This window comes from Dermacentor silvarum, chromosome 8 (genome assembly GCF_013339745.2).
Source record: "Dermacentor silvarum isolate Dsil-2018 chromosome 8, BIME_Dsil_1.4, whole genome shotgun sequence".
Taxonomy (NCBI): Eukaryota; Metazoa; Arthropoda; class Arachnida; order Ixodida; family Ixodidae; genus Dermacentor; species Dermacentor silvarum.
Window position 1 is genome coordinate 144,824,196 of NC_051161.1, and position 13,988 is coordinate 144,838,183.

The window sequence follows — 13,988 nt, forward strand, 5'->3', positions numbered from 1 at the left end:
GCTTCGTTGTGACTCGACTTTGCGCGGCATAGTGCAAGCTTTGCCTCCCCATTACGACGACAGAAGAGAAGTTAAAATGCACGCTGGACTGATTAGCGGCCACGCAGCCAGCTATGGAAGAAGACAACGACAACAAACGTGGGAGCAGTGGCACGAGCGCATGCCGAGCAGGAGTACGTGCGCTAACCGAGGGGCGCCAACGAGCCAGGTGCGGAAGATTACGATGCTCGGGCCAATTATCATTATGAATATTTCGTGAAACGCGCACTTTTCACGGCTGGCTTAACCAGCTTCGCTGTTAAATGATTTAGACATCACACCATAAAGAATTCGTTTCTTAGCTTTTAAAGATCCCTGTGACCCACCTTATGACATGTACGTGCTTATTGGCCAAAATAGCCTTTGGCGCAGTAGAATGTATGACAGGCATGCTGAAGTGAGTAAGTACGAACTTTATTGAGGTACTGAGGAGAAAGAATTAAAGCGGGGACGGAGGCCCCGCCAATCAATCTGGTGGCTCCACCCAGGTCAGGGCCAGTAGACAGAGTCCGTCGGCGACAGCCCGGGCCCTCTGGACAGCCTTGAGCTGTGCGATGAGCTCTCTGCTTCTGAGCGTTGAGTCCCAGGAGGACTGGTCAGGAAAGTCCGTGCCCGGGTTGGCAGGGCACAGCCAGAGCATGTGTTCGAAGTTTTTGTATTCGTGGCCGCGGTGTGGCCATTCAGTAGGAAGGTCAGGATTGACCCTGCGTAGTGTTGTTGTTGTGATGTATGTCCTAGTCTGCAACTATCTAAGTGACGGCCTGTGCTTTTTTTAGGTTTTGCTGAGGAGGAGGAAAAATTCTTCGTGCTAACCTATGATTAAAAGTGATTTCGTGGTATGCTGTACCACCGCGAAGCACTTGGTTGTTTTTTCGGGAACCTGCTGCCTATATTCGTAGTACGCTGCACTAGAAACAGCGTCGGACCGGATGCCTTTATTGGACGCTTGCACATGCTCGCCTGACTTTGAAATATGTACCTGTAGCGCTTTCTTGTTTCTTGTGTTGCTGAAGATGCTGCTCCCATCTCACGAAGAAAAGAAAAAGCTTGCGTGGCTCAGTGGCAGAGTACCTGACTCCCGCGCCGCGTGCCCAGGTTTGATCCCGGCGTGAATTGGGTACTTTTTCGCACTTCTCTCAAAAGCGGTTACGGACACCAGACTCCGGCGGCGGCGGCGGCGGACACCATCGCAAACCGAAACGGCTATTGGAATGAGCCCATAACAGCTTACGCTGTGAAAAAATTCAGAGCCCTTCCACATACACTCTTAGCCAAGTCCTGGCTAGAATCCACGCGCGCAGGCAGGAAATCAGATCAAATTACGGCCGCTGATATACCGTTCGCTAAGTAGCTCCATAGGCGGCCCCCCAGAGACAGCGGCCCATTTTCAAGCGGCTCAAGTTTAGGCGGCCCAATTCCAAGCGGCCTTCAGAATAGGCGTGAGCAAAGTTATGCAGGATTTTAAGTCAAATTTTTCCTGGCTATTTGCGGCCTACCATAGACGTGACTGCTCTAAAGGCGGCCTTAAGCGTATGCGTCCCGAACACCACTTGCGGGGAAAAAAAGCGAATTTAAACTTCATCGGCAATTATCGTTGCAAATTCCGCAATCAGGAGTCACATAGCCTAATTAGAAACATATTCATCAGGGCAAATTACACACTCATCGATTTAACAACACTGTATGGCACATCACGTGGAATCGAACCCACGTACACTCGCATTTGTACAATCCCAAAGCAGACATCCTAATGATTACAGCACAGCGCCATTACGCTCGGGTTGTTCTTTTACGGGGATATATAGCTACGAAATGTATTTGAGGAATCTGCGGCAGTGGGTGGCGTTTTTCTGCAGTGCTGTGCTGTTGGGTATCGGAATGTGTTTGCGTTTGCATCATTTGTGTTCCTTGCTGCTGGCACGTCTACACGTTTATCTTTCACCGGTGGCCGCTTTTCACCGGCTAACAAATATTAAACGTTATCGCTAGGCACAGGACGCGCCTGCATGTATCGGACGTTTCTCGAACGTTATCGATGCTTCTATCCGTTATCTGTTATCACCGACGCTCATGTAATCTGATTGTATGAGCGACGCGAATTGTCTAGTACTGTCTGGAAGACACGCGGGCACCAGGGATTACTCTAGGAACCTTCGATCACTCATTTACAAAAGCCGACGCGTTTCGCCGCTGATCAGATTTCGACGATCGCCGACTTTGTTCGCCGCTAACGTTGTGCTACGAGTGTAGCTTGCTTTTGTGGGCACAGGCTCGCCCAATAAACAATCAGTTTCGTCATACACACTTTTACGACTGTTTTCTTCACCGCAACAACTACGTGACACTACGATTAACGCTGGAAGGAAGCCAACGTCGACGACTTGAGAACCTTACTTCACGGCTTGTCGTCACCGCTGGAAAATAACAGCTCACGATCGAGTGCTTCTCCAGTCCATGTATTATATCTTCTCCGAAAATACGCGGATATAAGGTATAGCGCCAACCATCCACGTATGTGAAGTTAATTCGAGTGTGTACTTGTGAGGATTTTTTATTTTTTTCCGCCAGTTCCATTCGTATATGGTCAACTGCGACGTACGCCGGTACCAGTGTCACGAAGCCATTTCGACGTGCCTCACACTATACCGTGTATGCGTTCTTTTCATGTGCATTGGTTTACAGTTTGGTTCATTCCGCTGTAAGCTGTTGTCCTGAATTAGCAGCGGGTCGTTAGCGTTCTGGGGCGCATGCATTCCAGCAATTGGAGATTGCGTATGCCGATACCCGCGTCACATGCATCGGCACGCATGTTTAAATTACTATTGTGTCCACTTGTTGCGCGTGCACTGCTTGTGTACTGTGGCAGCGCTCGCTCTGAAAGCTTCTAAGGCCATCTGCGCTCATGCATGTGTGTGCAACATACATGCACAGGATGGACTTGCCGGCTAGTTGGATGAGCACTGTGAAAGAAGAAATAGCGCAAGACAAGGACGACGAAAAAACGTGAACCACATCACAAAGCGCTGGTGTGGTTCATGCTTTTTCGTCGTCCTTGTGTTTGCGCTGTTTCTTCTTCCGCGATACATGCTCACCACAGCAAGGTGCACGTAAGTTTCGGGGCATGGGGGGTTACCTTCCTTTTCCCCGTTTCCTCTCAGTGTCAATGGCACAGTGGATTGCCCCGAATTGTGCACGTTTCGTCATCTGCTTCTCACAGAAACGTTCCAGAAAAACCCACCAAAACCAGGCACATTTGCAAAACTTAACTAGGCAAGACGAAGCTCCATAGAAAAAAAGTGGTATTGAAGGCTTTCAGTATTTTTCTTTACTCCAAAATGGTTGCGCTCTCGTTGCTTCCATGTACCCATAGGGCAGTGTTAGTCAAAAAACATGAATTTCTGAATTCCTTGCCGAAATAAGCTTGTGAAATTATTTAGGTGCTAGAATCCTGGGTTTGTAGCAATCTTTGAAAAACCTTTATTTCTGAAATGTCATTTTCAAGGCATTGAAAGCCCTTGAATTTTTTAAGTAATGGAAACTCCTTAAATTTGTACACTTGGCTAGACTTAGCAGACATTGCCAAGCATTTTTTAAATTTCTTTGACACACTCTCGCGCGTCACAGAGAATTGTCTGTGGAGCTAATAGAAGGAACGTGAAATCCTTAAACCTGAAATACAAAGGAGCTGCGGATACAAGTTTTAGGCGCATGGAACCAGTACCTAGTGTACATGGAGGAACAGAAGAAGCAGAAAGCTCAACAGTAGAGGTATTCGAAGAGAAGCCGTGTTGAAGAGTAAATCGAGAGCTACAGACACAATAAAAAGAAACTAGAAATGACTATTGCTTAATTGATGGTGAAAAGTTGAGCCAACAAATGACATCACATACACTATCAAATCAAAGAGTATTCAAAAACTGCAAATTTTGCAGTTCCAAGCAGTTAATTGTGCTATTTCAGAAAAACGTCAACCACTTTCTTGAAATGCCTCCTTGTGTGTGCGTTAAGGCACTGTGCGCGTTAGGGATGGGCGGTGAAAGGCAAATTAACAGTTTCAAATGTTTGAAATCAGTGAAATGCTATTTGGTTTTGTTTTTTTGTTTGCATTATAATTAACGATGGTGTTGTTGAACAAGTTATTGCCTGTCCAAGCTACTAAACACATGCATGAGGTCCTTGAAGCTAATATGTTGGGGCCCCGAAAGTACTTGAAAACCCTTGCATTTTTTCCTTCAATATTTCTATGAACCCTGTAGAACAACTGTCATGAAGTAGAAAGCTTGGCTGTGCAGGGACTTATACGCAGAGCACAGGAAGACTAGAAATGCAGTAGTAGGCATGGAGAGCCCTGAAATAAAAGTGCCACATCTGCTCGTCTGCCTTATGTTTCTGCAGTGACTGTTGCATTTTTAATACAAGTGCGCTTTCTGTTTTACTCCAATATATGCAAGATTACCAACTCCAGTGTGGGGCAGTCCTTCAGCCAGTGCAGAAATCTTTCTGTACATCCCAGTGAGCTCTGTCATTTGTCCAGCATTGTATTACAAGATTTGTTAAGTGGTTTAGCAGAATATGAGCAGTATACTCTTAAATTAGCTGTTTATTTGTATGCACACGTTCATGTCCTCAGTTTGGTTGCATGATAAATTGCCATACCTCAATTGACACAAGAAACAATTTTATCAAAGTTTAATAAAATCCAAACAGTAATAATCATCACAACAATATAATGACATGCATTTCTTTTGGTACGTTTACAGCCCATGTCTTGGCACTGTATTAATTCAACTATACATCACAAGTACTGTCTCCTGACCACTATTATTCACAGGTGTAGAACGATCACAGTAATTGTTCAACAAATATCACAATGATTAGTGACATACACTTTGTAACTGCTTTACATGATCACAATGTACACAAATGGTCCCTGTGTACCTACACATGATTACACAGTGCCACCTGAGTTCTATTACTCCCAGGTGTAAAACCAACAAAGCAGTTCTTTAAAAACTATCACAGCGCTTAGTGACATACATGTTGCAACTCCATTGTAAAAGCATAATACAAACACACGAACACACAGACTGCTTGCAGTGGGCCTACATGTAAATACCACCGCGTCAGTACTATTTCACAAGTGTAAACCCAACCAAGCAGTTCTTTAAAGAATATCACAGTGCTTAGTTACATAGATTCTGTCTCTGGCTTATATAAGCTTTATACAAACATGAGAACATACACGAAGCTAGCGGTGCACCTAAATAGAAGTGCGGCCATCTGGGCACCATTATTTTCAGGTGTAAGCTCAAAATAACAGGTCGTTATAGTGACACACATTTTGTAACTGCCTTATATAAACATAGTACAAACACGTAAATGCAAAAAAAGCTTGCTCTATGCCTACACAAAGAGACCAACACAACAGGTAAACACCACTTTGAAGACACATGTTACTGTGGCAAAGCGCAGTGCTCTGCCAGTTGAAACTGCCATCCAGAAAAGTATTGAGCAATGCTTAAACCACACGCAATAAAGTGCTAAGATGTTGTGTCTAACGTACCTATTTTAATTCAAATTTCTTTATTATAGGGCTCTCTTCCAGATAAGGCATCTGATCAAACTGACCTGATTTTACACCTGCTACATGCATACAATGCACTCAGATATAAGTAACTGGTAATACTAATTATAAAAGGCGTTTAGAAACTTGATAGTGTGATGAAGATGTATGACTACAAAAGTGGTGTCCCCCTCGCACTTGTTAAAGAGAAGTAAGTACGAAACTTGTTCTTTTTCACTTTTTGCATTAATGAACATCCGGAAACCTCAAACCCACAATAAAATACTGCTGTGTTAATAGTGTTATGAATAATTTTTTGTGAAGGCTTTTTACAGACAAGTTGTGGTCTCGTTTCTGGAGGTTGAGCTGTATCATGCAGAATAACATGGAAAGTGGTCACATGGAGTGGTTGCAGGATATGCATCGGGTGATACAAAATATCTTTTGTCAACAAAAAAAAAGGAAATGAGGTCAGCCCTGATTCTCCGTTGATCCCAAATTCTTTGGAAAGCTGCTTCCTATTTGAAACTGATGCTATTTGTTTCAGTTCCTGCATTTGCAACTTGATTTCTCTCCGATCTCAGGTTACACACTCCATGTCGAACATGTTGCGCATAACTATATGACGGTTCAAGGCAAGTTCAACAGGATCGAAACGCAGTTGGGCCAAAAGATTCTTTAAACCTGCTAAGGAGTGGGCAGCTAAAGAATGTCCTGTAACGGTCATCACAGCACCAAAAAACCTTTCACGGCCTCTGTCTGTATCAAAGATGATTCCTTCGTTGGCGAGCACTCTCAACACTTGAATGAAATCTTCAAAAAATTTAACTGGGCATTATGCTTCTTCAGGTCAGCTGTGTGACCAACCCGCATCAAAAAGATGCTAGACAGTTTAGAACGCTGAGAAGGTGGCAGGTTTAATATTGTTAAATAAATTACACTGAGCTTGCCCAATTTGCCTCTTTTGGTACCAATCGGGTTAGCAAGTTCTATGTCATCATAATACAGGTTGAGAAGAACAACATTTTCTTGTGTATGTTAAAAATGGGATGCGAATGAACCCTTGTTCTATCCCAGAAGTCACTAAGTACAGAGTCAGTCTCCATTCCGCAGGGCTTCCTTACATAGTCAACAATGTTTGGGAGCCCTAGCACATTTTGAAGGAGGTTTGCTAACTGTACAACATAAGTCTTTGCTTCCCTGTGAGCTTTACCAGAGTTGGCGGCATATAGATACCCACATTTCGGTAGTGTAGCTTTCTCAGGCGGTCACTTTTCATTTGCTCAATATCAATGCTTCAGCTGCATCAAACATCTTTTTTACCTCTTCAGCAACAACATCAACAACAATCTTATGACACCTGTGTTGTCCTTCTAGTCGGCTACAATGACCAGTTAATCTAGCAACCACACTGACAGTCTCTCTACTATCTTCTAATGGGGGAGAGGTGTGTCCCACCATGCGTTCCACATTGTTGTCACTATGTGGGCTGGCCGGGGAGGCAACAACTGTAATAGGTTTGCATATTTTAAAGTGATGCTTATACTGTGTTATAACACCAAACATAGTCTTGCTCTCACTGCACAAGAACACTGGCTCGCAGTCGTGGTGAAAAGCTTTCGTATGTTGAGCAGATGAGGTGTATGCACTACAAAAAAGTCACAGTGGTAGCACACATGTTGCCCTACCAGGCCTGGTTCGGTTCCTTCTGACACTACTGCTGATGCTGACGTGCTGCTGATTCCCTCGTACACTGTTGCAGCTCCAGTAGACATGGCAGTCTCTGTATCTATTGCAGCCGTGTCATCGGTCATGTTAACTTCAGGTGGTATCGGGCTCACTTCTGCAACAGAGATGTCGTTTGCCCCTTGAGGGCTCTCGTCATCAGGACCAATAATTTCGTAGGCATTGTCTCCTGCGTCGAAGGACCAATAAGAACAGCTTGAATTAATAAACATAGCTCTTAAAAATACGGACATCAAAACCTAATCAAAACCTTTGCACATCAGTGACCAGGCTTAATGAATAATACTTGCAGCAGGAGTTACACAATGGTGTGTGTTCACTACAGTAAAGCCTCATCAGAAGCGATACTCAAACGGCACGGGAAACATGTATCTGGAAACCAAAAATTTTAAAACACTGAGGAGCTAAACTAGATCACTTTATTATGCATCATCACTAAAGTATGTTTAGATATATCTGAAAGAATAATTGCTCAGGGTGGCTTAAAGGGCCCCTAAACCACCTCTCGATATTTATTAAACATTTCAAATAAACACACGCATCGAAATCAGAACGCCGTCACGATCAACGATGCCAAACGCGGGGGCAGTGCTACGAACCGCGGGAGCGCCACAAAATGAAGAAAACCACCCCGTGCGCCTCTCCGGACTTTTCCTGCACCCCCCCCCCCCCCCAGTTCGTCCTGACGTCACCAGGCTGTCTCTGATGATGTCACCGGTTTCTGGTGCTCTGGATTGGTCGAACGACAGTGTACGACTGCCGGCAAGGTCTGCAAGCAAAACACGCGCTCCCTCTTGCTCGTCGCATTGTTTGCCATGCCATTGTGGGCAGCCAGTGGGGGCAAAGAACAGAAACACCGACAGAAGGGTCTCCCGATGAGGCTCTTCAACACAGCCAGTCACCATACGATTCAACTATATTGGCGAGGTCATTAGCATCACCCCTAACAGGACGACAGGCCGGCACGGCAGCAACAGAGCTCATTGGCGATGGCCTGTCACATGACATTTGGAGGTGTACTCGGCGAGGAAAAGACGATACCGTGCAGACGGCGCGTACCAGATGATAGAGTGAAATGAGCGGGGACTACTTTTCGATCATCAAACACACGTAACTCTGCTATTACAGCACCGGTGTGAAAAATTCTCGTGACTACGTGTTCGTTATCGTATCATGTACAACTGCAACACCGCAACTAAATTTCGACCTCTGGGTGGTTTAGGGGCCCTTTAAAGAAGATGTTCACAGCACTTGTTTTAGTGACTGCAGATTGTATTAGCTTCCTTCCCAACCTTCTGGAGTTTACACACTTCACTTTGCAAGCCTCCTTCTTGCTCGCAATACCTTTGAGGTACTCTTAGACGCTCGTCAGCTTCAACTGCCGACACTTTCTGCGCTGCACTGTCCTCGTTGTCCTCCTTTTCTAATTCATGTTTAAGGCGACATGTGCAATTAACTTGTGTGAGGATTGCATGATCTTTAAGTCTTTCGGAGCACACGAGGTGCACGAAGTGAATGTGTCTGGGTTGTGTCGCTTAGAAATAGTGAAGAATACTTAAAAAGTCACCCTTTAAACAAAGGTGTCTCTTGTATGCAATGTTTTTAACGTGGCAAACATTGGAAAACCAACCAAACCATTTTCAAATGTCTCTTACAACCAAGTGTCTCTTGTAAGGAGATTCTACTAAATATTTTTCATCTATGGATCATCTGCATGCACATGTATAGTCACAAAGACATCTTGCATGGAATGGGGAACCAGGAAACAGCTCATACTCTTACTTTTTGTCCCTAACATAAGCAGCTGATAACAATATGACCAAAAAGCGGGCGAAGAGGCTAGCATAGAAGATGATCCTTTAGCTCTAAACATTTTTTGGGCCCACATCACTCTCTTATATGACATAAGGAAACAACTTGATTGCAGTAATGGCTGCATGTGATCTGGGTTGATTGAAACAAACAATACTTAAGGTTGGCCTGTATGTAATTTTATCACTGCGCTTTTTAGATGTCCTGCTGGTGATCCTGGCTGCACGATGCTTTTCATGCTTTTTGGCACGACTGCTTTGTTCGTCTCCAGTTTTTTTTTCTGACTTTCTCCCCTTGCCCCTCCCTTCTTGGGTAAAGGAGCACACCTGATGTATCAAATCTGTTAACATGTGTGCTTCTCTGTGGTCTGTGTTGTATTTTTGCGCTGCACAAATCAATTCAATATGCAAGATGTAATGTCCCTGTCTTTACTTTCTTTGTATGTATGTATATATATATATATATATATATATATATATATTGTCTCTCTCATGCTTGAAATATATGTACATTCAGGAGTGCCTGCATGGTCTTCTCCCCTGCTCCAGTGACGAAAAGGAGAGCCTTTTCATGTACCATAGTAGAACATTCAAAGGTTTTCACTGTACCCATCACATCAGTTATCATGTGGATCTGTCACAATACAGATAACAGTGGTCCATAATATTAGCCCATCGTAACATAACGGTACATTAGCACGTACCGAGATGCTGTGAAACAGCTGTTACAAAGCCGCTGGTGCTGGCAATTTTAGCAGCAGTGCAGTGGTACAGCTGAGTGCCACCTGCATAGAGATCAATTCATATGCATATTAATAACTCAGTAGTTGCTGACACTTTCGTAAGCTGTACACTGCACAATAAAGTAATCTAGACAACTTTGTTGGAACAAATGCACATAATTAAAACAACATTTAAACACTAACATGAGTAACTGCCGGTGACCTCTCACACACTAAGGGATAATACTACTGAAACATCAGTGGAGAGCTCGCAGATTACCACAGTCCATAAAGGACAAGCTTTCTTTGAGGAAAACAGCTTTAACAGCTATTAGTTTTCTTGATCATTTTATGTGCTAGATTTGCTTTAAATGTCATGCAGTACTAGAAAATATGAAGTGCAGCATTGCTAGCAGCAGAAGTCGTCGTCAGCCTCATGGTACAACTGATTTTTGCACTGTTTGTGTCAGTGAGCCAACACATACAAAGAAAACCGAGTTCACACATATACAGCCATGTGCACTTCTCCTTCTGAAAACACAGCCACCAGTTTGAATGCTGCTGACAGGAAAAGTTATATAGAGTGCGACACTGCATGGAACTACCACTTATGACTGTATATGTATGATCTGCTGATTGGAGAGGTAGTCACATGCCATTTCTAGTCTCTTTTAGAAGCATCACCTAAGGCAGAATTAAAATTATTGATATGTCACGAATTTCACACACCCACAGTTTGGTTAAATAACTTGTGAGAAAAAGACATGTTTACCTGGAATAGCAACCCTTTTTCCTGCTGCAAAACGTTCCTTCATAATAAGGACATAACTTTACAGCGTCATAATATATCGTGTTTCTCGCAACTACTTACCGGAACTGGCGAGTTAAGAGTGTTGATACGTGACTCACTGGGCGACAATACTGCCTAATACAAATTCTTCACGAACACGAGCACACGGCCCTCGCAGATAATGGCAACCATATATACCTCTGTGAGACATGATCGCACCTTTGTGGTCAAAATGCACGTTAGTACGACATCACCACCTCATTAAAAAAAACTCAGTACAAGCCAGCAGCCGACAGCATAATGTGAAATTGCAACTGATGTCCACTTACTGGTGGCCTGTGGTTGAGTTCTGACTGGGTGATGAGAAACACACGTCCTGGGTTGACTCTACAAAACATACAGGGTAATGTGAAATGTTGAAAATGTAACGTTGAAACGCCAGCATTTCATAATTAAGTCGCAAAATTCATTCATTAAATCCATTCCTATGTCACGAATTTCACACATCCACAGTTTCGTTAAATAACTTGTGACAAAAATACATGTTTACCTGGAATAGCAGAATTTTTTTTCCTGCTGCAAAACTTTCCTTCAAATTAATGAAATAATATTACAGCGTCATAATATATTGTGTGTTACTCACAACTACTTGCCAGCACTGGCGAGTTACAGCGTTGATACGTGACTCATTGGGCGACAATACTGCCTAATATAAATGCTTCACGAACACGAGTACATGTCCCTTGCAGAGAATGGCAACCATATATACCTCTATGAGACATGGGGCCATATTCTGAAACGTTCCACTTTTGCGATATTTCTTTTTCGCTTTCACGTGCGCGCTGATTGGCTGGTTGAGCAAAATTGAATGACGTTGGGCTTAACCAGCCAATCAGCTCATCCAATTTTGCTAAAACAGCCAATCATCGAGCGCCTAAAAGCGAAAAAGAAATTTCGCCGAAGTGGAACATTTCAGAATACGGCCCCAGATCGCACCTTTGTGGTCAAAATGGACGTTAGTACGACATCACCACCTCATTAAAAAAATAATAACTCAGTACAAGCCAGCAGCCCACTGCATAATGTGAAATTGCAACAGATGTTCACTTACTGGTGGCCTGTGTTTGAGTCACTTCTGGCAGTTGACTGGGTGCTGAGAAATACACGTCCTGGGTTGTCCCTACAAAACATACAGGGTTATGTCAAATGTTGAAAATGTAACACGCCGGCATTTCGTAATTAGGTCGTAAAACAAACGAGTAAACTAAAGACAAATGTGATGTAAACAGAGTACGCATCATGTGATAGGCTGTCAACTGGTAATGCATTCCGCGAAAAACCTAATGCAAAGGAAAGACTACACACAACGTTGACACACAATTTAACTCGCTCTAGGTTTCTTCGTGTCAAATATAGTCAAGTAATTATGTGTCTCGTGGTTGGGGCGTAATTAGTGTAAAAAACGCACTATACTACTTAAATATAAACCGCATGCACGCGATCTTGCGCGCGACTGCGACAAGTGACGCGATGGAGATGGCTGTCGCGTTCGCTCGTCGTCTACAATACGTACCGCATGCGAGCGACGACCTTAAGCGACGTCTCCCCGGTGTTGCCGGTATGAGGACAGCAAATACGCGCCGAAACTGGCGTGACACGTGCTTTATTAATTTGTGTTTTACTGTAAATAGCAGCATAACTATTAAGTCTTGCACTTGGTTCTTATCCTTGCACGTATCAAAAAGTCGTTTGCTCGTTCCGTGCGACAATTCGTAGCACTCGACTGATGTTCTGTACATTCTGTTTCGGCGCTCATAGCACTTTTGGGCGACGAGCGACGAATTCTATATTTCCAGAACCGAGCGATCTATTCGCGCGACGGCCCGTTTCGTCGCTCGAAGCTGTCGATCGTCGCCGTCGCGCACGAATTAAATCGCTCTCATGCGGTTTGGGCTTTACCCTGCAAAACATTTCTTCACGGCGCACCTGTGCGCGCTTCGAATGAGTAGCGCTATAAAATTTACGTACATGGCATTTAATATAGTTGCTAAACACGGATTCCCTTTGCCCTGTGTCGGTGTACAGTGAGCTACATTGACCTGCCCTCTTTTTTTTTTGCATTAGCCATACTGTGCAGCACTGCACCTATACGCGCGTCAGTAAACCTCACGACACAGAAATAGAAAAAAGCAAAAAAAAAAAAAAACAGAAGTGCCACTCACCAATTCGAGCATGTTGTACTGGGCTGTGCCCACAGTATGAGCACCAAGCGGCCTGGAGTGGTGCAGCAGGTTCGTTGTTCGCGGAGCGGCAAAATCCGTCGCACTCACGTTGCGGGGCATTGCATTGGCCTCGCAACACACCTTTCATGTCCACTGGTGAAAACATATCGCACTGCTGCGCACGCGAAGGGCGCCGCCAACACAGTTCCAAACTTTGCAACCGGTTTGCACGAAAAGTCCGCAGAACGGGAGCTTCGACATGGCGCGTCCGCGCGGCTCGGCAGCTCCTCCGATGTCAATCCGAAACTTTTTCTCTCTCATATATATTTTTTCTTTTCCTTCGCGCATGCGTGGTGAGTTTGTTTACGGCGCTCCGGCAGCTTCGGCCGCTTCGGCGCATTCGGTCGCTTATCGCGCACCAACATCGGTGTGAGGGGCCGTATACGGACATCGGCTGCGTAAAAAAGAGTGCATATAGGCAGTACTAATTGGTTTGGAGGCCGCTTGAAGAGGGTCACGTGTAGCTCCCTTTGTCGGGCTGCCCATAGCTGTTATATTAAGCAGTACGTCGAAGGGTGCCGTTTCTAGCCAGGCTATTATTCAGGACCGGACTAAGAGTGTACTGTGAAGATGGAAGCCAGCAAAGCTGTCTGTGACTATGGTGGGTCTGCTGTAGTCAATATTGCCCCCCCCCCCCCCCTATAACAATGGGCATATTGTAGCGAAGTGACGCAGCAGTTAGTTTTCGGACGCATCAGCTCACCAGGGAGACGACGATCAAGGGAGATGAGCTCTGGCAGCGGCAGGTGCAGATCGGCAGGTACGACGACAACAAGAAGTAACATTTGAAGAGACTAGATTTATTTAAATTGGCATTAACTTGGTTCCTTACAACTGTACACACATATCTTATAAATGCAACGATGTCATACCGATCGTCGACGGCCTGCCTGACCGGCCTGGTCTCCCGTGGTGAAGTGGCGCCGTGGGCTGCTGTGTCCTTGCTCACTCCAAAATGACCCAAAACCCCTTCCTTAAATGTGGTTCCACAGCATCCACGGGGCCCGCGGACCCGTGGGAGACGCAAGCCTCTAT

At 44.6% G+C, this 13,988-nt stretch overlaps 1 protein-coding gene across 3 annotated transcripts; it reads right to left on the bottom strand.

The window, feature by feature from the left end:
- Nucleotides 1-4,494: 4,494 nt before the first annotated feature.
- On the bottom strand, nucleotides 4,495-13,332 carry LOC119461746 (uncharacterized). 3 transcript variants are annotated; one of them, XR_007468278.1, is made up of 5 exons: nucleotides 12,894-13,332; nucleotides 11,783-11,851; nucleotides 11,001-11,058; nucleotides 9,864-9,944; nucleotides 4,495-7,517 (listed from the first exon to the last, which is right to left on the bottom strand). XR_007468278.1 is itself a non-coding variant. In XM_049672109.1 (4 exons), the coding sequence occupies exons 1-4, from the start codon at nucleotides 13,057-13,059 to the stop codon at nucleotides 7,153-7,155; spliced, it is 681 nt and encodes a 226-aa protein (XP_049528066.1). In that variant the 5' UTR covers nucleotides 13,060-13,325; the 3' UTR covers nucleotides 4,496-7,152. The 3 variants fall into 3 exon arrangements, 2 of the variants coding, with proteins under 2 accessions (XP_049528067.1, XP_049528066.1); XM_049672109.1 differs by lacking the exon at nucleotides 11,001-11,058 and having other exon boundaries at nucleotides 4,496-7,517; nucleotides 12,894-13,325; XM_049672110.1 differs by lacking the exons at nucleotides 9,864-9,944; nucleotides 11,001-11,058 and having other exon boundaries at nucleotides 12,894-13,329.
- Between the last annotated feature and the right edge of the window lie 656 nt (nucleotides 13,333-13,988).

Bases quoted from the DNA above. Each gene is read 5' to 3' on its own strand.
- LOC119461746 (XM_049672109.1), bottom strand. From the start codon at position 13,059: ATGTTTTCACCAGTGGACATGAAAGGTGTGTTGCGAGGCCAATGCAAT. The intron at 11,852-12,893 runs GTGAGTGGCACT...TATGTTTTGTAG, and splicing joins AGTACAACATGCTCGAATTG to GGACAACCCAGGACGTGTAT. The intron at 7,518-9,863 runs GTACGTGCTAAT...CCTTCGACGCAG, and splicing joins AGCTGTTTCACAGCATCTCG to GAGACAATGCCTACGAAATT.